The sequence below is a fragment of the Pseudopipra pipra genome, chromosome 4 (genome assembly GCF_036250125.1).
Source record: "Pseudopipra pipra isolate bDixPip1 chromosome 4, bDixPip1.hap1, whole genome shotgun sequence".
Lineage (NCBI taxonomy): Eukaryota > Metazoa > Chordata > Aves > Passeriformes > Pipridae > Pseudopipra > Pseudopipra pipra.
The window spans coordinates 631,393-655,217 of NC_087552.1; the positions used below are offsets into that span (position 1 = coordinate 631,393).

At 44.0% G+C, this 23,825-nt stretch overlaps 1 protein-coding gene and 1 long non-coding RNA gene across 4 annotated transcripts in view; one reads left to right on the forward strand and one right to left on the reverse strand.

The window, feature by feature from the left end:
- BMP2K (BMP2 inducible kinase) overlaps positions 1-16,529 on the reverse strand; it is a 46,691-nt gene extending 30,162 nt beyond the window's left edge. For 2 of the 3 annotated variants that reach the window (XM_064651289.1, XM_064651288.1), the window contains exon 1: positions 16,122-16,529. In XM_064651289.1, coding sequence (XP_064507359.1) covers positions 16,122-16,272 — 151 coding nt within the window. In that variant the 5' untranslated portion in view covers positions 16,273-16,529. Of the gene's footprint in view, positions 1-13,908; positions 14,005-16,121 lie in introns of those variants that run through there. The other variant, XM_064651290.1, reaches the window with a different exon arrangement.
- A 182-nt stretch (positions 16,530-16,711) lies between these two features.
- Positions 16,712-17,706, forward strand: LOC135412594 (uncharacterized). The gene is made up of 2 exons (XR_010429758.1): positions 16,712-16,828; positions 17,366-17,706. It is a non-coding gene; the product is annotated as an uncharacterized LOC135412594 (long non-coding RNA).
- Positions 17,707-23,825: the final 6,119 nt, after the last annotated feature.

Below are 23,825 nucleotides of genomic sequence, written 5' to 3' on the forward strand. Positions count from 1 at the left end.
AGTGCCCATCTGGGTTTACAACACAAAAGGCTTGTAGGAGCTTCATCTCTTTCAGTCCTTTATTTCCATCCAACTCATCTGAGCACAAAAGCCTCAAAAGTTACACAGGACAGTCACACTGCACTTTTCTCTGAAATATCTGCTGAAAAGCAAATATGTATATATAAAAATATATATATAAATATAAAATATATAAAAATATATATAAATATATATAAATATATATATATATATTTTATATATAAAATAGCATCTAAAGTTATATAAGCCAGTAGATACCTAGCAGAAATAAAAACTCTTTACAAAGCTCACACTTCTTTCTTAACTTTTCCCCTTGAACCGTCATTTCTGTCAACTGAACTATTCCCTTTTGGGATCTTATTATCAACTAAATGGTAGTGTTTTGCCTTTCTTTCCTGGGCTGGGGTTTGTTTGTTTGTTTTTAATGAAACTCTACATCAGCCACACTTGTCTGTTTTTTCCCTTTGCGTATTTAAGGTCAACCTTGACTAATTTCACAGGCCTCAACATTCGATTTACACTTCATCATGTCACATTCCTGAAACTCCAACCAGGAAACAGTGTAGCTGTCCAAATTCCAAGTACCCCATTTGCTTACTCAGGTAGAACAAAATAAAGCTGAAAAATCTTCCAGCACCTTTACCATCTTTCAGACTGCTGAGAGCCATTTTGTGGAGATAGTCTAGAATAATATCAACAAACACTTAGAATAAAGTTATGCATTATTTTAGGTATACAGACAATTAACTACTTTTTTAAATAATTAAAAAAAACCCTACAAGTACCAAATGCTGGTCCTGTAAGTAGTGCATCCCCTGCCTATTTATTCTGACAAGTAGTGAATCCCTGGCTATATATTTATTCATTTATTGTATTTATATATATAAATTCCAGTGTATTCATCTGTGTTCTGAATCCACTTCTGCCTTGGGTTATATTTTCACTGCTAACTCACTCTGCATCACTTGATGCCTGGACCATGTGTCCATGTCTCCTCCCTGTTAACTCCAGAACCAGATTTCCCAAGATCAGGCTGCCCTGCAGCCAGAGCCACCCCACTCCAGAGATGACCCACCCCCAGAACTGCCCAGCCTCCCAAGCACTGCAGTTTGCAAGCCGAATGCACTGGAGTGCATCACTTCATGGGCTACAAATCCACCCAAAATACAAAATAAGACCAGCTGGAGCATGAATGCCCTTCAAATAGGCCTCCCAGCAACTAGAAGAAATAAAACTTTCCTTCAAGTCCATAATGAAAGAATCCTCAAAACCTCGAAAAGTGTTTCTAGTGCAAGCTCTTTGCTGGGAAACAAAGGCAACGCTGACCTCTATAGCTTTATGAGGTACTCAAGACACAAAAGAAGCCCGTGTCCATAGCACAGGACACCTAAGGATAAACTCCAAAAAGGACTAGAACCCATGCCAAGAGCTGTTTCTTGATTTTTTTATCAGCCTTGGTCATAAACACACCTGAGACACAGCTCCATCCAGAAGAGCAGTTGACAGATGTTGTCTCTAAGCTTGCCCTCTCAGCATTCCCAAAACCAAGGCAGAAATAGCTCCCTACTTCTAAAATAATGCATTTGGGAGTTGAATATTTCTTCGCTTTCTTTCAAGTGTGCAGACAATGCATTCCAAGGGACATAGCACTGCTCCTTTTCCCACTGCCCACACAAATTCCCACCATGTAACAAGCTGACTATCAAGGCTAGTTTAGACAAGCAGCACTGTTTTCCTCAACTCAGGATCTGCTCCTAGGCAGTGCTGGAAAAACAGCAGCTGCAAATCCCAACCCAGCAGGACAACACAGTGCAGCCCCAGCGGGCAGGTCTGCACCTCTGTTAACAGCACTGCTGCCCTGCCCCGAGCAGACACTCCCACATATCAGTTCTCCTGCCTCCAGCTGCAGTCCCAAAAAGCTCTGACAGAAGCATCAGAGACCTGGGGCATCCACAGCACTTCAAGTTACTGAGTGAGCTGGGAAAGCTGAGTTAAGGTCTGCTATAGATTTGGTGAAGCTTCCTTATTTAGTAACACCCATGCACCAGACTTGCCCAGAGGCCAAACTTCAGATGCTCAAGCTTTGGTCCAGTGAACAGCAAAAGGAACAGAGCTCCATGTCCTGCAGTACAGCACATTACACTCCTCACCCTCCCTGCTTCTCAGGAATATCCAGGTGACTTACCAGACATACTGGATTACTGCAGTGACAACACTGCTTCCATGTCACCTTCTGCCTGACTGCCTCGGCTTTCTGCTGCTGAGAAACAAAACCCACCAACTTCCTAAAGCAGAGAAACTTGCTAACCATTTGAACTGAACCCAGCTATTGAAAGACACACCTGTAATTCCTGCAGTACTCTAAGTTTAAGGAAAATGAAACCAGATTGACTGAATAGCTGATTTAATGCATGCTCTAGAACAAGGCAAGCATTTGAAATGCCCTGGAAGGAATAAGTCTTATGCACCCAAGACAAAACATGCTATTTCTTAGGGTAGAACTGATCCCTTTACCACATACTCTGGTTAGAAAAATACAACAAAACACTTCAAAATCAATTTTGAATCAAGCTGCCTGAGAATTAGTCACAACCACTGTACTACGTTCATGTATTATACCATCACCTCCTCTTGCTGTTCACTGGGATAAAAATAGACTAACACCTTTACCTCTATAACTGTATGTAATAGATGCTTGTATGTAGCTAACACTTCCTTCCTGTCTACGAGGAAGGTAGCACAGAACACGACTAGCAGCTCACCAACAGTTCAATTACATATCAGAAGGTTAGCCTCCATTCACCTCCAGAAACCACACTGTAGCAGAAAACACTGGAGTATTAAACAGGTCTTAGCTCAACAAACTGCAAGTAGGTAATCAGGGTAAATTTGGCAACAAGTCACAATCCACCAGGCTTCATTCAAAGACATTTCCTAAAGTTCCAGGGCTGTGCTATCATACAGACACTCACTACCGAATAATTAAAACCTGAAGCTAAATGTGACACAGTGAAGGGTACTGTACTTTTCGCAAACAAAAAGAACCAGAGCTTTCTGCTGACAAGGCCTGTCCGAGGATTTCTGTTTGCAGACACTAATGCAGTCTGCTCCCAGCCTCAGTGCAGAGCAGCAAACTCCTCAGCTCAACACAGACACCTCACGCAGTTTACAGACAGTACAGGTTGGGCATCTTCTACTTCAGTGCCCATGGCACCATCTTCCAGCCTGCAAACAACACTAAGTTCCAGCAAAGTAAGGATCTTTGGGGTGATTTTTACTTTGGAGATGTACAGTCATGCAACCAACCCATGTATTTTCTTCCAATTCTTTCTGCCTTTGCAAATGCACCTCTTGCACATCCCAGTACATTTAAACAGATGTGCTTTCACTTCAATAGCATGTCAGCATTTTTAAAGAGACTTTCCTCTGTACAGTCCTACAAAGTTCTGTTGAGTTTATCATCCACGTTGCATTACGATCCTCATAATTATATCCCTAACTTGATTTTTAGCATGTCCCCAGCTGGCACAAAACAAGTTCTGCAATCAAAAAAAAATTCAAGAAACAATCCACATTTCTGAAGTCAAGAAACACTTGTCAGGAGTGACAGCTGTTTGCAGGAGCAACCAAGATACTTCTCCAAGAGACAGAGCTTCATGTCACCAACACTTCCTTTTCCTAACACTAAGATTCAAAACCAAACACTAACATACACCAGAAACTTAACAACCAACCTGAACATTATTTTTTGTGAGGTCAAAACTCTGACTAAACATTTATATAAAGGGATTACACTGTGTAATCTAGGCCAGAAGTGTTAGTTCAATTCCATTTCACTGTGCCATTAAAGCTTTAGTCTCTCAAACTTCAGTCCACTGGACACATCAGGTTACTAAAGATGTAACCAAGGTGATGCCTTTAGGCAGGATGTGCTTCTTGCTCAACTTTTCATAACAAAGCTTTTCAATCTATCCACGACATTGGCAAGACACCTGCAATGAACATCCACTATCACAGTTCACAAAAAAAAAAAACAAACCCAAAACCAACAAAACCAAACCACCCCCCAAAACAAAACAAAAAAACAACACCAAGAACCAAAAAGCTACAAAAATTTCAACAGTAGTTTTATCTTCAACATGTTTCCCCCCCTCTTCTGTGACTTTTTCCACCTAACTCAGCTCCCTCTGTCGTTGGGTCTGACCTGAAAAGAGGCAGTTGGGAAACCACAACAACGACATGATCTATGCATAGAGGCTGGACAGAAACATGGACTTCCCCATCCTACAACACTGAGGAGCATGAATTCAGGTCACTTTAGAGATGCATTTCCAATGTCATTTGCTAAGTTACTTTTTCCTAACACTTGATTTTAACTCCAATATAACCAACAAATGTCAAAATCAGTCACCAAATGGTTAAATCAGTGGGTACAGATATATTACACAGCTACTATGCAACCACCATGACTTCTTTGGAACTAAATACCATTGTCATAACACATGGTTACCAACCAGTTAAGAAAACAAACATCACACACTTATTTGCTATGTAGTTTGCTTTGCATGTTCCTTAAAATCACTGTTTTACTGGTGTTTAAATATGGTATCACAAAAACTCAAAGCAGAGCAAGTCAGAGAAGGGATCTCCAAGCTCACATGTGACTGATTGATCCACTGATTGTCCCAAAGCTGCCATGGCACAGAAACAAGGCACAGCACACAGTGTCCAGCTCCAGCCCAAGGGCTGGGTCCATGGCACCCTGGACAAGTGCCACCTCTGGCTGCAACACAAAGACAAGAGCCACCAGGCCATGCAGACAGACAAAGCCATTTCTAATGCCAGAACCATTTCAGACTAAGGCAGATGTCACAGGAAGATTCTCTGGTTTGCTATTTGTCTAAGGCATCTTGCATATACTGAATTAGTAAAATAAAACCCATCTCTTCACTGCTAGAAAGAGTCTACAGAGTCAAACACATTCCCACCTGAGAGTAGTCACCAGGGAATCCACTGACCACTTTTGATAAGTGAGCATGATCAGAACTGGACTGACTGGCAGGAATTAGTGGTGTAGTCACCAGGGAATCCACTGACCACTTTTGATAAGTGAGCATGATCAGAACTGGACTGACTGGCAGGAATTAGTGTTAAGAACATCGAATATGAATGACTGAGGCAATGAGAAGAAGGATGTTCATTATCTCACCTATTCTGTAGCTGTCTGCAAATACTTAAATCAAAGGAGTATGCCCAGATACAAACCTATCTGGCATAAGATCAACAGGGGGCCAACAGAATCTCAGAATCATAGAATCAGTCGGGTTGGAAAAGACTTGGGAGATCATCAAGTCCAACCCTTGACCCACTACCACTGCGGTTACTGGACTGTGGCACTAAGTGCCACATCCAGTCTCATCTTAAAAAGCTCCAAGGATGGACAATCCACCACTTCCCTGATTACCCTCTCTGTAAAGAATTTCTTCCTAAATAAACTTTCTCAAGAGCACAGTACCTGAGATCCAACCTGCTTACACCAATAAAGAGAACTATAAACCATTTTAGGTAATAATACTTCCTTAGCATCTGCATGGGGGCAGGCAGTTCTTGAGGCTCTGTCTATGCTGAATACATCTGAATACTTCAATCTGCACATAAAACATCTCTTAAGACTTCCACCCCAATTACCTTACAGCACTTTTATGCTTGGGATTCTAAACTTCACACTGTGACATTTGACAGCTTAAAAAGACACACTGAAACTTCTAAACCATATAAGCAGCTTGGTCGCTGTGCTGCAGTGGCAAGAGCACTCTGAGCATCAGAGTCAAGATTACCAAAATCATTTAATACTTCTCGTACACCTACCGTGTCTCAAGGCAGAGCCAGTCAACAGCAAGAACTCAGAACAAGGCAGTTTTTCATTATAGGTACCAAGTTGCAGACTCATGTTTGTGAGTAAGTCTCCAAAACTTAAAATGTTAGAACCTAAACTCAGAAATGTCCTGCAACAAAAGGCTCCTCTTACAAATCCCGCTACAGAATTCCATATCAGTTTAACAGAAGAGCAAGCCATATGAAAGACTTAAAATAGTGCATTTGATGGAAAAATAAAGAAAGTACAAAGCTGGGAGGATAATACTGTGGATTCACACCAAAATTGGAGGCACCTGAACACATCTACAAGCCCAAACCAAATCAGATGCAGCACACTACTTCCTTTTGAGTTGCTGTTTGGTTACATTGCTTTTAGAACTACCATAACAATACAAGCTTGCTTTTCTATCTTCAGAGTGCCTAAGAAAGCTCTGGATAGCTCATTCTGGGACAAAATAATCCTCCTGCTGCCTCCACAAGTTCTCATGAAGTAAAGGCCAAGTGATAACCCATCTAAACTCACCTCAAGGTGAAGGTCTCAACTCTACAGACACAGACTGTGCTCCTGAGCTCTAGGGAGAGACAGAAGGGCTTTGCAGGATGCAATTATTTCATTTGCTTTTTTCCAAACAGCTTGTTCTCCTGCACATCATGCACAAACCCAGAACTGATCCTCTGTCTAATGCTGACATACTAAATTTCATTCACTCTTCTAGTCTCCTGAACACATGCTGTGTTCAGTCAGGTCCTCACACATGTATGTCAGAAGAGTAATTTAGTGCCTTATATTGTTTAGTGATCTATTTGCTGCACACTGCTTTCATAGTTACATGCAAATAAACTACCCAAAACAAGAAAAAAACCTTGTTTAGCAACAGTTTCTCTAAATGCATGCACATTCAGCTTTTCAACCTACAGCAATTGCAAAAGAACGTAATTAAATGTCATATTAATCACTGACTTCCGAAGCTATTTTTGTTTCATAAGAGAAGAGGCAAAGTCCTGCAACAATTACTCACTAGAACTGCTACTGAAAGACAAAATGCACAGATAAAAATCACAGTCCAAGTGGCAAATTAAAAAAAAAATGACAAATGAAATGAGTCAGTACAACAGACCCAAAATAAACCAGGAATTGGACCATTCCCATGTGTTGGTACATAACTCCTAGAGACTTGCGTATTAGTTTCTAGGCACCGCAGGAACAAATTCATCCATTAAAATAATGTGCAAGGTTGGAAGGAAGCCCAACATACACATGACTGAATAAAATCTCCTCAAGTCCTGGAATATGAGAATTCCTTTCGTAGTTTTGTGTGTGGCAGTCAAGGCATAGCACGTTACAAAAGCTATGAGGAAGAAACCATCTCACAACCAGGATGTTCCACACTCCGCCTGTATCTCTTGTACAGACTTGTATGACTTGGGGCCAATCCCTTCATCCTCCTTTGTTTCTCCGTCTGCGCAATACCGTCTCTCCCCGAGGCAATGTGATGCTCTTCTCAGCAATAGCAGGTTTGACACCTCTTGAAGAGGTGTTCACTCTCCCGTGAGCCTACATCACCAATTCTTCAGTACTTGCACCACACGCCTCAGAAGCAAGGCAGACATGAGGAGAAGGAAGAAGAACCAAAGACTCTCGTACCTTTGCAGGGAGAACACTCCAAGTCTGCCAGTTTCCAGTTCCACAAGACAGACAGTGTTTTGTAACACCTGGGTTTATGTTGCTCCAGAACCAAGCTATTCAAGGTCTTGCTATTCAAACCAAAAGAAATACTCTCCACTTCATTAAAACAGACCCCTAGGATGAACTGATTTTTTATTTCCATTTGGTAACCTGCCCTTTCCTGTGTTTTCCTCCACCCTATGTTCGGAGACCCAGTTTCACAGCTGACCCAACCCACACCCAAGATATCCCACTGCAACTACGTCAAAGTAACCAACCTAGACAAGCGTGAGCAAGGAACATGTGAAGCAAGAGAGGAAGGCAAAGGTTTCTACTTTCTTAACCAGTAGACAAACACTCAGAGACTGAAATCCATTCCCAAGACAACCAGAAAGCAGGAGAAGAGGAATTCATGTTCCTTTCTTGTCAGCAGCTAGACAACGATAAAGAAAACCACAGACCATCTCCTTTCAGAGAAGGGGTTTGACGCTCACCACCTGTCCTTCTCCACTGGAGAGAAGGACACAGGGCACCCCACTCTGCCGCAGCAGAATGATAGACTAGAGATGATGTGACCTGCAGCACTGCACAGCTGCTTGGCATCACTGGGACCTGCCAACTCCCCTCAGACCGCCAGCTCCAGATACCAGAACTGTGCAAACACACCTAACGCTTCAGGATGCAGCTGTTCAGCCACCACATGAACAGCTTTTAAGCTAAACCTGCCAAGACGGATGAGGAAAACAAAACAGATGCCTGCACGGGACAGCACCTCGGGCAATAAGGATGCAATTAGGTGACTGACCACGCCTGTGTGGCTGGTCAGTCCCAAGCCTGTCACCTGACTGTTACTCTCCACGCTGGCAGGCACAGAGCATTCATAGTGTCAGTTAACACAGCTCTGCTTACAAACATCAACTCTGCAGACTGTGGCAGCCTGCTTAGATACAATGTTACAGAGGCAAAAAATAGCTTCAGCAAGTAAAATATAGCACAAGGTTAGGGAATCAGAATCGAGACAAACAAAACACTGTAAACCAAAGCACTGCCAGAGACAAGCAGCACAACCTCATTGAGCATCTGCAACATTTTCCTCTGAACCTGAGCTGAAACCTATTCAGCAAGAAGCGAGACACCCATCAGAGAGCAGGTGTGTGCACATTTACAGCTACAACCAACATCTGCAACTAGAAAGACATGGAAGTTCATACAGTTATGCTCATAACAGTACAGAGACTGTAACTGCACTGCTCCCTGGAGATCTAGTCCCATCTCTGGCAGTAACTCCGGTTCTCCATGCACAGAACAACTGTACCAACCCTTCCACACAGGGAACATGCTAATTAATCACTGGCAGCTCTGCTATTACACTAACAACAGCCCTGAGAAATACATACCCTCTTCCCAGAATTACTGGTTTCTAGCTTACACCTGCCTGAAAAGGAATTCCACTGCTTTTAGCTAACAATTTGTCTTTTCAATGCTGGCATGCAAAATACTGAGGTTTAATTTAAAAAAAAACAAACCACCTTTCAGTTAAACCAAAAAAATTAAGATCCTGCACAGTTTCTTTTAGAGTCAGGCTGTGTCTTTTCCAGACAGAGCTAACATATCCTCTATTATTCCATGCTACCTTACTCTTTGAGGGTGTCCAGGAGCTTCCTAGTGCAACACACACACACACCCTCCCATTCTGACTACTGTAGCATTAGCATACTTCGCCAAAACAGCTCTGCAAGGAAAAAGGCAGGTAGATGGCATATGCATCGGTTACATCTGTCCCTTGTCAAAATTTGGCAAAGGAAAGATGGCTTGAATTTGTGCATCATCTTACCATGACTACTACAAATCAAGTTCCTTTTCCTGTAACTCTTCGATGTGACTCTTGGCCACTACCCTGAAAACTTAGTGCAGGATTACCAGATTCCCAGGTGCTTGCTCGGTATTTAACTACTTCTGGGCACACCAAAATGAGATGGATAACATCCTTGAAAAAGAACATAACAATTGTGTGCAGTTCAGAGGTGTAACAGGACCTGTCCACATACACACAATGCAGAAAGGAGTGTCCTCAAGGCATGCAAGGACCAATAACTGGATAATCAAGAGCATTAGACCATGTGTCCTAGGAGATGAACTTGGTCTTAGCTGCACAATAGATGCCTTTGTCAGCCTACAGATGTTTCCCAATGTGTTCATTTCCCCATCCGTGTCCCAGAGGCACAAGAGAGCTCTGGAGAGCACAGTGACAGCGACAGTTGTCCCCAAGTACCACCCCAGTGTTGAGCACACCAACTATGTCATGAGCTAAAGTGAACTAGAGCTTTCCTTTTGTGCACTACGCTACATGAGAAGACACCTTTACCTGCATATTGACATGAGACTGGGATCCCATGCAAATCCCCAACCACTTCCTGGTTTGTTTGCCTTCTCCTTACACAGAACACAGCTACATCCTGCAACAACCAAACAATGCTCTTGTTTCAAGCTGTCATCTGCCTCTGCCAGGCCTGAGAAACCAAGGATGAACCACAAGCCCTACAGCACAGGCTCCCTGTCTTTCATCACCCAGAGATCCAAAGCTGGTCCAGGATCTCTGCACCTGCCCATCTGCAGCTACACTTGCCATAAGGCAGCCATGCCTATTTTTGGGACTGCACAAGAGATCCATGTGTATTGTATTATACTTTCAGACAAAATGGAAATCAGAAAGTTTGAAGTACTGATGCTGTTTTTTGTCCTCTATATCTTCAACTTGAACAAACTATATCTTCTACTCCAATATTAGCAAAGTAAAACTGTTTGAGACAGAATAACAGGGTCGACCTTTACAGTCATGTGCAAACATAGATTCAGAAATCTTACACTCTGGAAAAATATCAACATGACCAATCCCAACTCAAATTCCACAATTTATCTTTCCAGACAGCCTTCCAGCTCATAATCCACCTGAACAACTGAACTAGATTTCAAATGAAAACAAAACAGCAGCTACTGCAAAGAGCATCAAGTCACATGACATAACCACTAAATTAAGGAAGACAACCAATAATGAACAGGTCAGCCACACAGGAGGAGACTGCCATGCCCCAGTCGCAAGAGAAGTGACCCTGCACCAGGTGTATTCATAACACCTCCACAAAGATAAGCTGTCCCAGTGTACAGAGTTAAAAATTCAGTCCACGCCACATGGAAACACTTGGAAGTACTAAAGTTCACAGATCCTTTATAATGGCACTTCTCTTTATTTACCTCTCCAGAAGACAGCACAACAAACAAGCCACACCATGTATGAGATGAAGCAGTGTCTGCTGTACATCAGCACCTTTCTGAATTTATAGCAGCTGCTAGAGCTGCATATCCTCCACATAACTCACTCTAAAGACCTAAAAATCAAGGTACAAAAGGTTAATTGACGTGGGACTTAGCAAAAGGAAAGAGAACCTTATTCACAACACAAAGTTTGTCAATTTGGATTACTAACTGAACTGCTATTGCTAAGACACAAGGCAGAAAAAAACCCAAAACTGTCACAGCAAAACTTCCAAGACTACCCTTATTCCAGGAATGATTTTGAAAAACTTGGTACACCTCCTATCTGGACAATAAGCTATTCCACCTTCAGCACTGCTGTGATGTTGATCCTATTTGAAGACTCCCCTTCTTCCCTCAGACAACTAATTGAAGAAAAATCTCCAGGGAAAAACACTTGCACTGAAAATTAAACAGCACAAAAATCTACAAACACACAGCACAAGATCTCACAAAACAGGACCTGAATTCCTCTCCATTTGGGTGACAGTTTTCTTAGGCCTTGATTGAAATTGTGTGAATTTAAGAGACAAACCAAATCAAAAGTATTGTCAAAGTACTTGCTAAGACTACACACTCAATTTAAGTAAGGACAGCAGAGCTCACAAGAAGCTCATTCCTTCACTGGTAAAAGAGACTGGAGGAATGACTGACTGGCTCGAAATAACCAGGTGAGAAGTCAGGGGGAACAGGGTAAGCTTTGCATAGGTGGGACAGCCACTGCTCCCTCCCTGTCCCTGGAGCCTTAGCGAATCTCTGGTCCAGTCCAAAGTGGTGGGAGTCAACAGCATGACCTGCCCCAAAATGGCGGGGGACCGCCCCAGGGGCTCGAGAGCCCCAAAATGGCGGGGACCGCCCCAGGGGCTGCCCCAAAATGGCGGGGACCGACCCAGGGGCTCGAGAGCCCCAAAATGGCGGGGACTGACCCAGGGGCTCGAGAGCCCCAAAATGGCGGGGAACGCCCCAGGGGCTGGTGTAACCCAGAGCTGTAGAAAGGTTCTCTGGGAGAAAGTCAAGCTGACCCTCAGAGAGGCTAAAAGGGAAGAAAGACATTCACCCTCTGGGCATTAATGACCAGTTTGTTATTGAGCCTCCTGAGAATTTTGTTGTTTCTCTCACACACGGCCCAGAGTGAATCAAATTATCTTACCCTAAATCTGCCAAGCAGGATGGGGCTTTACTCTGAGAGCTTGCCCTGTGAGATAAACTATAAAAGAGCATGCCACTTACAATTTTATAAAGGGAATATTCAAGGCTTTCACTTTTTCTCCCTATTGAAAGGCTCCTTTTCACAGAAAACTATATGAAGCAAACATTCTGTGTTATACAAACATTAAATAACGAACTTATAAGCAATCACCTCTTGAGTGGCTTTTTCCCCTCCTCCCTAGTCCTAGATAGATACAAGGTCAATTAAAAAAGCAACAGCTTCCTAAGCTACAGCAGCAGGAGGCTCAACTCTACACAGCTCCAGACTCACCACTTTACCAGTCCAAATGATAAAAAACAAACCAGTATACCCACTACCACACAGCTGCTTGGCACATGTACTGAGGCCAAGGACAGAGAAAGTTAGAGCACAAGAGCTGTAACACACAACGATCACCCTATCCCATCCAGAGCTTCCCAAAAATGAAGAGGTAGTTTCCATCCCCTCTGGGTATTTCCAGAGCAAGCTGCACACAGTGTCACCCCGTTCCTCCTATGTCCGTGTCTGGCATCTCACCTCTGCTCTCCTAAGTGTGGACTGCCTGGTGAGAGGGTGAACTGCTGGTGGCTAGGGCTGGACACAGCACTGCTTTATTTTTATAAGATGCAACAGCACATGCCCCACAGTTCCATTAATCCAGCCTGAGTGAAAATGAAAAGCAGATGCCGACCGTCTTTCCCTGCCCACAAATGAGCTTCCAAACAAAGTCAGTCAAGTTCAAGAGGGAAGCTGGGGAGCCCAGTGCACATTGCACATGCAGTCTCTTTCTTAACACTTGCAACTGTCTCTGCTTTATCTGCACTTGTTAAAACATACCTACACACTAAATTACAACACTTACCATAACCCCTTTGGTCTGCTCGTGGTACTAAGAGAACTTTAAACCTGGCAAAGTCTTTATTTATTTATGCAGTTTAAACATCTCAAGCCCTGCCAGGCAATCAAGACAACAAAACAAATTAGCATCCTCCAACACCTACCCTTACAGAATGCAGAAAAATCAGTTTTACTGCAATTCTTAAACAAAAAGGAGTTATTGAAGTCTAATCAAGGCCAACAATGAAGTAGTAGTTTCCACGTATCAAGGCACAACTTTCTACCTCCTCCTTACTTAAGCCAAAAATGTTTTGGGAACTTGCTCATTTTCGCTTTCCTTTTCACTCATCACAATATACACTGTTTTGCATTAACATTTAAAGTTATCTATTTAAAAGCATGTTTCATACTTGGTCACTTTCAGTTTGCTGCAATTTCTGAACTTTTTCAATACCAAAGTCCCCATGGACCACCTGTAACTTTCAGCAGAGAACCCTCCATGTTTTTGTCACTAAATTTTCCAAACTTGAGCTGAATTGCAGATATTCTTGTTCAACAAAAACACAAAAAGAGAAAGCCTTCACTCTCTAGCAGTCATTTATTCCATACAGTTCTACCATTCCCTTGAAATGGATAAGAATTCTACATCAAACCTTAACCCAAACTAACTGCTTTGGCCCTATATCTGAGAAATAAGCCTTAAAAATAAACACCTCCATCCAACAACATACTGACCATTGGGTTATGGAGGCCAAGAAGTCACCACAGAATAGGTATGTTTAAAACAAAAGAAGCCACCCAACTGCCTCCTAACTACAGCACTTCAACTTTATAGCTTCTTTACTTAAAAGGATGCTGTTACCTTAGGTAACATTATATTTATTCAAAAGAACTAGATCATAATGCTCCATACTTCTGCCTTTAAAACACTGAAATAAAATCATCTTGTCAAAGACTACAGGAAAAGCACTTTGAAAGCAACTTGGTATCAGCGTGGCAAACTTACCCAAGATCCATCCCTGCAGCCTAACAAGGTCTTCACAACTCGAGCCTGAGAGCACAACCACTGACGCTACTCTAGTTACCGGGGCCTCAACCCTCTACAGAACCAGCAGCTGCCTTCCTAACAGCAAGATCTGGAGGGAGGATGGGGTTAAACAACATGAATCAGACACATAATTCTATTAATCACAACAGCTAAAAAAAAAATCAATACAATATACCATACCACTGCTATCAGAACATCCTATATCCCCTATGAAATAGATTGGTTAATTTCATTAGATTAATTAACTTCATGTGTCATTAACGCTTCCTAGCACAAGCTATAACTTGGATATGAACCTCTGAAATGGGATTTCATCCACACTGAGTAACAGCAACTACCTGACTAGTGTAAGAGCCTCAGTTAAACTGGGATTCAGAAACTGGAAGAAAGAAATGCCTTGTGCAAACAGAATAGGGGAAAAAAGTTTGTTCTCTGCCCTCCCAAGAGGAAGATTACTAAACAGGGGATTGATAGTGTTCAGTATTAATTACAGATACCAATATGACTAATGTCACAGTAGTAACATACTTACTATTAATGGTTACTACGGCAAGGGATTGATTGTCAGCAGGTAATTCCTAGATGAAAAGGTACTTTTTGATCCATAAACTGTTGTGGTCAGTTAGGAGCACCCAAGTGGACACACCCTGTTAAAGCCCAGCTGCTCCCTGACAGTCAGGGAGCTGCCAATCAGCCCCCCCCCACTCCCTGATGTCCCTGTGACCCCAACCACGCAGTTACCCACCTGTTACTTCCCTCTAGGCCTCTTTGGGTCCTCTCTGCTGAACAGCTCTGCTGTTGGCTTGGGGACTTTCCCCAAGATGCAGCAGGCTTACACTGCCCTGACTCTCAGCAGTTTTTGTCCCAAGCATCCATATGCAACTTTTACTTCAGACTCAAAAGTAAGGAAGATAATTTTAAACTGACTCCAAGCCCTTAAAGACTATCCATTTGCTTCTGCCGGCTACAGAAAGAAATAAAGTGATCTGTAGTGACTCTTAAAACAGCACAATATGAGAAAACACTTTAATAATATGCTAAACTGAATCAAGCACTGTGCAATTTCTCTCCTTTTCACTACATATATGGGGTCTGTGTTACCTCCTGAATTTGTCCATGAGCCTATTGTCATTACTTTTTTTAAAAAGTCTCTATCCTGCCACCAGCCCTTGCTGAGAAATTCCGGTCTGTCAGACCACAATGACTTGGAAGTAGCTCTCAGCAAGGACCACTCATGCTTTAGGTCACCAGCTATGCTGGTGGATAACCCGTGACATCATCTTCATACCTCGATTACAAAATATTGCATTCAAAATACTCCAAATCTGCTATTCTACAATAACCTTTTCAAGACAGCAATGAAAATACAAGTGCTTACTATATGTTCTTATTTTAAACAGTAATATTATCTGCATGCAGTTGTTAAAACTATCTCTTAAGATCTCCATCAAGAAATGCACATATGCAATCAAAGTTTACAAGTACGTTTACACATAAACCAGTCTGAGCAACACACATAAAAGTGACAGAGGTGAATTATTTTTACCCACAACATCCAAAGCCTGTGTTGTAACTACGAACTGTACAGGTCTAACCCTGAGCTCAGTGACCTGGGAAGGGAATTTATGCATTTTATGCATCACACGGGTTACCAGCTGTGGGAAATGAAGACCACACTGTTGCCCCCCCACACACACAGAGGGCAAAACACAAGTACGACTGATTTGCTGGTGACCCACTCCAGCTTCTAGCAAAGTCGTACAACTAACAAAGTCTAGACAATCCTACGACTACACAAACTCCCAGGACCCCTCCCGCAGTCCCAGAGGAGGTCGGACAACACCAAGTGCATGTTCACCACAAGAAGCACAAGCCGAGCACCCCGCAGCAAGGGGAAGCTCTCCAGCGCAAGCTGCCAGCACTGCACCGCCACTCGTGACCCTGACAGCAACCAGCTGCCCTACACCGAGGAAGGCCATGCCTTTTATTTTTGCTGTGGTTTTTGTTTGGTTTTTTTTTTCCTCATATTAGCTGGCAGGAACCTGACACAGGCGCTGGTGACACCTCACCCCGCCTCACTCACCCAGGGCAGCGTGCCGGGAACTCCGAGCGCCCTAAGGAGCCCCGGCCGAAACAGCACCCCCAGACCCCCCGCACCGGCCCGTCCTCACCTTCGGCCAGCGGCTCCTCGGGGGTCACCTGGTACCGCCCCACCGCCAGCGCCCTGCCCAGGGCCACGCCGCTGCCGGAGCCGCCGCACGCCGTCCCGCCGCCGCCGCCGCCGCTCCCCTCGGACTTGGGCATGCGGGAAAACTTCTTCATGGCGAGCGGGGCCCCAGCAAGAGCCGGGGAAGAGCCTGAGGCAAGGAGGCGGCGAGAGGGCTGCCCCGCTTCACATGCCGGCCGCGGCCCCCGCTTCTCCTCACCCGGCGGCGGCTCCTGAGGGGAGGAGGAGGAAAGAGGAAGGCGAGGAGGAAGGAGGAGGAGGGAGGAGGAACACGGAGCAGCCGCAGCCCCGCCGGCCGGGGCGGCTGAGGGGACGGCGCGCGCTGTGCCGGGAGCGGCCGCCCCGCCGGCGCGCGGCCGCAGAGCGCAGGCGCGGGGCCGCCCCCGCCCCTCGCAGATGAGCCCGCGCGGCCGGAAGTGCGGCCGGGCCGGCACGTGCGGCGGGAGCGAGGCGCGGCGCGAGACCGCCCCCCCCGCCCCTCAGGGCCCCCCCGCGGCGCTTTCCCGCCCTCGGCGCGCCGCGCGCTCCCTGAGGGGACGCGCCCGGCCGGGCACTCACTGCCCGCCGAGCCCCTCGGGCCTCACCGACACGGCCCGGAGCGGGACCTGCCCTCGGGAGGGAGTCTGCCAGGAGCGGTATGGAGTCGGCTTGGTGAGGATCGCGGTGGTAAAAATGGCTCTCCTCGCCCTGTGGAGGCTCCGGGGTCTGTGGCATGCTTCCGGACGGGGAATTCCAGGGAGGTCGTGGAGTCTCCCTCTCCGGAGACTTTCCAAACCCCCCTGGAGGTGCTGATGTGCCACCTTCTCTGGGTGACCCTGCTTTCGCAGGGGGGTTGGACTGGATGCTCTGCAAAAGTCCTTTCCAACCCTAACAATTCTGGGTTTCTGTGAAATAACTGTGAAAATCGTTGATGACAAGTATGAATTCCAGTGGTGCGTCTTCGCGAATACACTATGCAGAGGTTTGAGGGGAACTGGCAGAAAAGAGGTAAAAGGATGGATCTGGACAGGAAACCGTCAATGAAATGCAAAATGTTTGTTTTCCCACTGTGAAATATACTGACCGTGTGCAGTTTCCCTGTTAACACTGACAAAGCAAACTTGGGAATTTACTAACACAAGCTTGTTTACCCGGTGAAATCCTCAGGAAAACAAGAATTGTACTTACAAAACCATTTCTGAACCACAGGAAGCCCTGTGTCCCGCGGTCCCTCGCTGAAATCGGATTGGAAGGACTGGAGCCACAGCAGCTGGGGAGCCACAGAGAGGTATGTCATGGACAGTGTGCTGCTCCACGCCAGCCTGGCTGGTCAGGGCAGTGCTTGTCACAGTTCCGTAGAGACACCACCGGGAAAACACCCTGCACTTAGAGATCACTTATCTCGAGTTTCCCCTTCAAATCCACATTCAGACTGAAGCCGAACATCGTCCAAAAATGGTGAGAGATGACAGGCATTGAAAAGGTAGCTTCATTCCAAGCCTGTTCTCCTTGTGGGTCCCTCCTGTCTAAATAAAGCTGTGGTACTTGTGTGTTGTTTTTTTTTCTCCTTACCGAATGCAAGCATACAGTAAAAACAAAACTGACATGGGACACTGTCAGTCTCTCATATGAATAAATGGAGCTGCATTTTTGGCAGTTACAGTGGGAATTTAACTACAAGGCCTTTCCCACAGAACACCTAGGTTTTGGATGGATATCAGTTACAGCCATCAGTTCAGTAAAAACTCTGGAGAAGTCAGAAGTGTAAATCTTCGGGATGACGTGCCGGTAACCAAATTAGTTTTGAGTTAATCATATTGCCACACTCTTAGTGGGTAAGAAAATGACTGTTTACTGAAGTGACAACTTGTCACACATCGAAAGCACCGATAAGCTGTTTGCAATAGCAGTCCCCTTTTTGTAGTCGTTGCCATCCTTTCAGTAACAACAGATCAATTTTTCAGCAGCATACAGAGATTAATTCACAGTTTTCCTTGGGAGAGAAAGGTGTTTTGAGTGCAGATGAAAGGAACAGAGTTCCGTGAGAGGGATGGCATGAGCAGCAATGTTTTGTTAATGAGGGCATTCCTACAGTGAGATATGCCTATGCTCCTCAGATATTTAATGATATCTTAGAGAAAAAAAATGCAGCTAGGCTATAGGCACAGAAGTTCAGTGCCACTGAGTAGCACAATTTTGCTGGTCCACAGTAAAAAATAATGTATTTGCTAAAAGCCACTGTGAATTTGAGAGCAGGACTGGCTTTTAGGTTACCCTGGTGAGTTTTTATTTGGCTTTGGGGTCCCCATCCCCACCCATGTGTTTTTATTCTTTTTAAAGTAAGAGATTATATTATCACTGGACTTATTTATAGGCCAGACCAAATGAGCCCTCTTGTTACAGTGGGATTACCGCTGCTAATCTGTGTCGTGGCATCCTGGAGGACGCAGAGGTCAGCTCCTGGGCATGGCTGGCAAAGCAGTGTGTCAGCGCTGCACACCGAGCTGTGAGCGGGCAGCGGCTGCAGGGCTGGCTCCCCTCCTGCCAGGGAGTTCCAGGAGCCCATTCCACAGCCCATTCCACCTCAGACCTCACACCAAATGGTCTTTTCCTCTGGGACACCACTGTGTTGTGAGGGGGTGTCGTGTTATGGATTCCCTTTTATTTATAGGTCAAGGAAGTTCAGTGATAGAGACAATTTTGACAGCTCACTTAAAAAATACGGGCCTGGCCCTCTAAGCAGGTAACAGGGGTAACTTTGGGTGTGTATATGGGTTCTCTAATTCCTCAGCCGAGCAGAACAACGCTTTGATATTTCTAGAAGCTAAGTTAATTTCCAAAAAGGAAGAGCTGTGAGATTTCTTTCAGCGAAGGTATGAAACCCAAAGTAAACTTTGTTCTTCCTTTTTGAAATGAAAACTCTCCTTTGGTTCAGGCAGAGCAGGGATGCCTCGGTCTCCTGTCTCCTGCATCTGGAATGTGTGTGGTAAAAGATCAGAAAGGTCTTTGCACTGCTTGAAAAACAAACAGAAAACAAATTTCAGTACCCTGAAAGCACCCACAAGCACAGTTATTTTCAGGTTTATGTGAAACAGTAGATCATCTGAAGAAAAATGCAGTGGCAACAGAAGATCAGAAGGATGAATCCTCAGGTAAGGAGAGCTCAGCTACAAAAGGTAGAGGAAGTGGGGGATCGCAGTGCAGAGGCTGCTCTGAAGCCGGGATGTCAGTGATCATTCGGGGCAGTGGGGGATGATGGTCTGTATCATGTTTTGCTTATTAAACCTTCAGCCTGATGAGTCATGAAATCACAGGAGATACTGAGCTTTCATTATTAAAAAAATAAAAATAAAAGAGCAATTAAGGTCAGCTTCTGCTTTTTATGACGGTGGAGTCAACACTGACCTTCCACTGCATGAAAACAGGAGAGACAACAGAAAAGTCCCAGCCATGTGCTGTGTATGTCTCCAGCACAATACTGGAACGTTTGGCTTCTTCATTCCTGTTATTGCCTGGGGTCTAAAACAGCTACACGTTTGTCCTTTTCTAATAGCTGTGTAATGGCAGAGCTATCTGGTGTGTAAACGATTCCACTTACTGTCTCTATTCAGCACTAACATACATCTTGAAGCTCCTGTCCCAGTCAGTGTCACAAAAGCAGGCCCAGGGGGGTTTTTAGTGCAGCAGCGGCTGTGCTCTCAGTGTCCAGTGTTAGAGTGATTGCTGGTGTCAGGGGGTGTACCAGTGACTTTATTTCCCCACATATAAAATTAATGTAGGGATTAGCTGCTCCATTGCAAAATACACTGAAGATTTATGGAGGAAAGCTCTAGCTGAGAACACTGCTTAAAAAATGAAACACCAGATATTTCACATGCGCTTGGAGTTGGAAACCTGATGGTTTAATCCTCTTTAAACTGCTGAATAGTTCAAATGCCTGTACCTTGATTACTCGTTCTCAAGCCATTCTTTCCTTACATCTCTCCCTACTCATAACTCTTTCCTCTATACAATACATAAATTGGTTTTAAATCAATCCCATGAGAATAAAACAACTTCCTGCAAAAAAGTTAAAAATCCCTTACAGAAAGTAGTTATTAAGGCAAAATAGAAGTAGAGAACTTCCTTTGTGTGGGTGTTGTTTTGGAAATGTCTCTTGGTGCTTCTGGATAAACTCTTTCCCTTCTAATTACCCAAGCTGAGTGTTAGAGACAAAAGGAAAAAAATCTACTCTTACAGAAATATGTTATTGATGTATTAAAACTTTAAAAGAAATTGGTAATAGAGGCTCTCAAGGTCCCTCAAGTTCAGGAATTACTGCAGTAAATTTTTGTCATTTGGGTACGTGAGGGTTATTTTCTATTTTGTAATAATTTAGTCAGTGTGAACAAAGCACTGCCAGAGACTGAGTTTGCCCAATAAGCTCTTTTAATTTTCCCCTCTTATCGCTTCATTGTTGCATGTTTATTTTGCTTCTGGTCCCATGAGAGCCGTGAGAAACATCACTTTACACACTGAAGTAGGCTATGCAGTCTCCCGATCTCAGAAAATACCGTGTCTTAGTTTGTACTGCTGACCCTGGTGGAGTCTGTTTTAGGCACGGTTACTGAAACCACACAAAATGTTTATGATGAGCTAAAAGCTAAGAAAACCCCAGGAGACAACTGGTTTGGGTTTGGTTTTGCATTTTTTCTAGGATGAAGTCATATCCCAGCTCCACATCTCAGAGGCAGGAGTAGTAATGAAAGGCTTTCTTGCTTTGCTTACTTACACATACAAAGCAGCAGAAAGAGCTTGGTATGTTGTGAACCATGTTGGCGTGGGAAATATGTTGACGTGGGGGGAATAAAAACCAAAAAGACTGAAGTCACTGGAGCAGAGGGATGGCACAAATCAGGCAGAAATGCATCCTCTGGAGGCTCCCCTGGTTCGGAGGGTCTGAGCAGCGCGGGATGCTTAGCACTGGCCTTGGGAACACAGACAAGTTTTCATTCCTTTCAGGTTCTATCAGCTAATTCTAATCAGGGAGGAAACTAAGGGAGCTGTGGAAAGTAACTAAGTTGCTGATTTGTGAAGTTGCAATGGAAACAGAGGAGCCAGCTGGACAAAATAGTCAAGGTGCAAATAGCTGACATCAGCTTTGGTGACACCCAGCGCGGCTCTCATTGACACTGAGGTCAAGAGTCTTTTACTGCAACACGAGATTTGGTCACTTGTACCACAGCCAGCCTTGAGACCAAACAAAATACAAATTCCTTGTTGAGATGACAACCCTTGGCTGCTTCAAAACAACAAGGGAAAGTGGGGAAAACGCAAAGCAGCTGTGTTTGTAAGAGTCCTTGGTGAAAATCTGAGAGGAAGGAATAGGGAAGAGGGGGGAACAGGCTCAGAATTGTTCACATCTGACCTGGTAAATGTCTTTACATTTATATTAATCTGTTTCCTTTCTGGAACAGAACAGTCTCCTGTGTTTGTGCTGATGACCAGCCTCTGGCTTTGTTTGATAGGGTAACATGTTCCTGCTTGCTTTATAAGAGCAGTCTTAGATCTGTATTGGGCCTCCTGCAGTTGAACCTCTTCGCTGCCTTCCATTGTCCAGGTTCCTGGTTATTCCCAGCTTACCAGGAGTCCAGTTGATTTCATTCTGTCTTGGAAACAAAGCCTGATCTCACCCTTTCTTTAACAACTAACTTCTGTGCTCCTAAAAATGTCTGAGGATTTTCTTTGATAGAAGTGAAGTGTGCTCTGTGCAGCCTTTCGAAGGATGGCCACCATCCCAACTTATGTAATGAATAAGTCTTAGAGAGTTGCTCTCTTCCTTGAAAAAGTTACACATGTGACTAAAACACGTGGCCTTTCTCAGCAACTCTTAAACCTCAATACACTGTTTATAAAGGGCCTGCTGATAGTACACAGAGATCTGGCTGGCTGGTTGGTGTTCCCACTCATGAAAGCCAAACTTTGTTAAAAGAACACTCAAATGCCCAAATTCCAGCACCAATACTACTTGCTGCTTCTACGACTGCTATTGAGATTAAAAGGACAAAAGATGAAGGTCAAGCACAAGTGCACAGCCTGTATAATATCTTAATTTCAGCAGCATACAAATTAGACTGTAGCATCCTTTGTTTAAGTACCTGTGAGAGGTAAATACAGTACTTTATAGTGAAAAAAAAATCCAAGCATCACCAAAACCCCCCTGAGGCATTGGTACATGCCAGAATTACTTGTGAATTAGCAGTAAAAAGTTTTGGAAAAGCCACAGCCATTGAGGTTTGAGAAATAATTTTATTTCAAATCTTTTTTTTTTTTACCCTATTTGCAGAGATAGGTTTTACTGTTAAGAGTTGTTCTATAAAATGAGCAATGGCCTTTTTTCTCCCCATGTATTTTTTGAGTCTTAGAGAACTGCAAAAATATCCCTGGTCATTAGTGCTTATGCTAAAAATACTTACTGCTTAATATAGTCTTATAAGCTTCAAGGGAGGGGAAAAAAATCCCTGGAACTGATAGCCTGGGAAGAAAGAATGTCTTTTGGGTCACAAGTGAACAGTCCTTGTGCTGCTGCCCATTAAACCGCTGGAATGGTTTAACTGCACTGACTACAGATGTCATTGCTGGCAGAGTCCTACCTTTAAAGGCTCACCTGTAAATACAGAGCTGTTGTTTGTACATTGCTTGATTTTGCAGACAGGTTATTTCCACTCACAAGCTGTTAGCTGAAAGTATATTTCAAATGCTGTGGAGCCGTGAACTCTAGTTTTTGTTTGGTTTGGTTAGAAAAATCACTAAGACTTCAGTGAGTTGTTTAGCCAGTGGCATTTGCATCCAGGCTAAGGAGAGGGAGATTTTGCCTGCCACCAGCATAGTTGAAGATACATGCCACAACAGTGGGAAAGACAGGGAAAAGGGAATTGCTGTTTATGCCAGATCTAAGTAGGAACAGGAATGTTGTAATAATTGTTCATGATTTTGCAGTAGCCTTTCCTGAAATAGGCTGTCCATTATTCCACGGTGCAAAAAGGTAAAGGCAGAGCTGTTACGTGTCCTAATGACTGTCATCTCGTGCTCTGCAGCCCAAGTGCATGTTTAATAGGAGAGAGGAGTTCTTTGGCACGAGATGGGAGTAACTTTCTGTCCTGGCTAACAGAGATGATTATTAGAGGAAGAACTGTGTTGGAGCTGTGTTAATTGTTCACTGTTTCTCAGTGTTTACTACTAGGAAGAATAAATTGTCTTTATTTATGGGAGAGAAAATTTAAACTAGACAGTGGGAAACCCTTTCCTGTATTTAGGGTAAGGAATCAGTAGTAGAAACCCCATTAAACACAGCACCCCTATCAAAGAGGTTGTGGAAGCTTTACACTTTTCAGTGTTTTGTTTGATTTATTTTAAAGTCTAAACGGCCAAGATTATAGTTGAATTAGTAGGTACACCTAGAGGAGCTGAGCATGTTCACAGAACTCAGTGGTTTTATGCATTGAGGACAAGGAAACACTGACTTAGTGCTGCTTAATGTGACCTGTAGCAGAGGTGTGAAGAATCAGTGGCTCCAGCCCACAGTGTGCTGGCTGCTTAATTTCCTCTTGTGTTCATCCATGCTTAGTTGTAGTGGGCTTTCAAATGTTGACTGCACTGGGGGAATCATTCCAATTTTTATTGCAAAGTC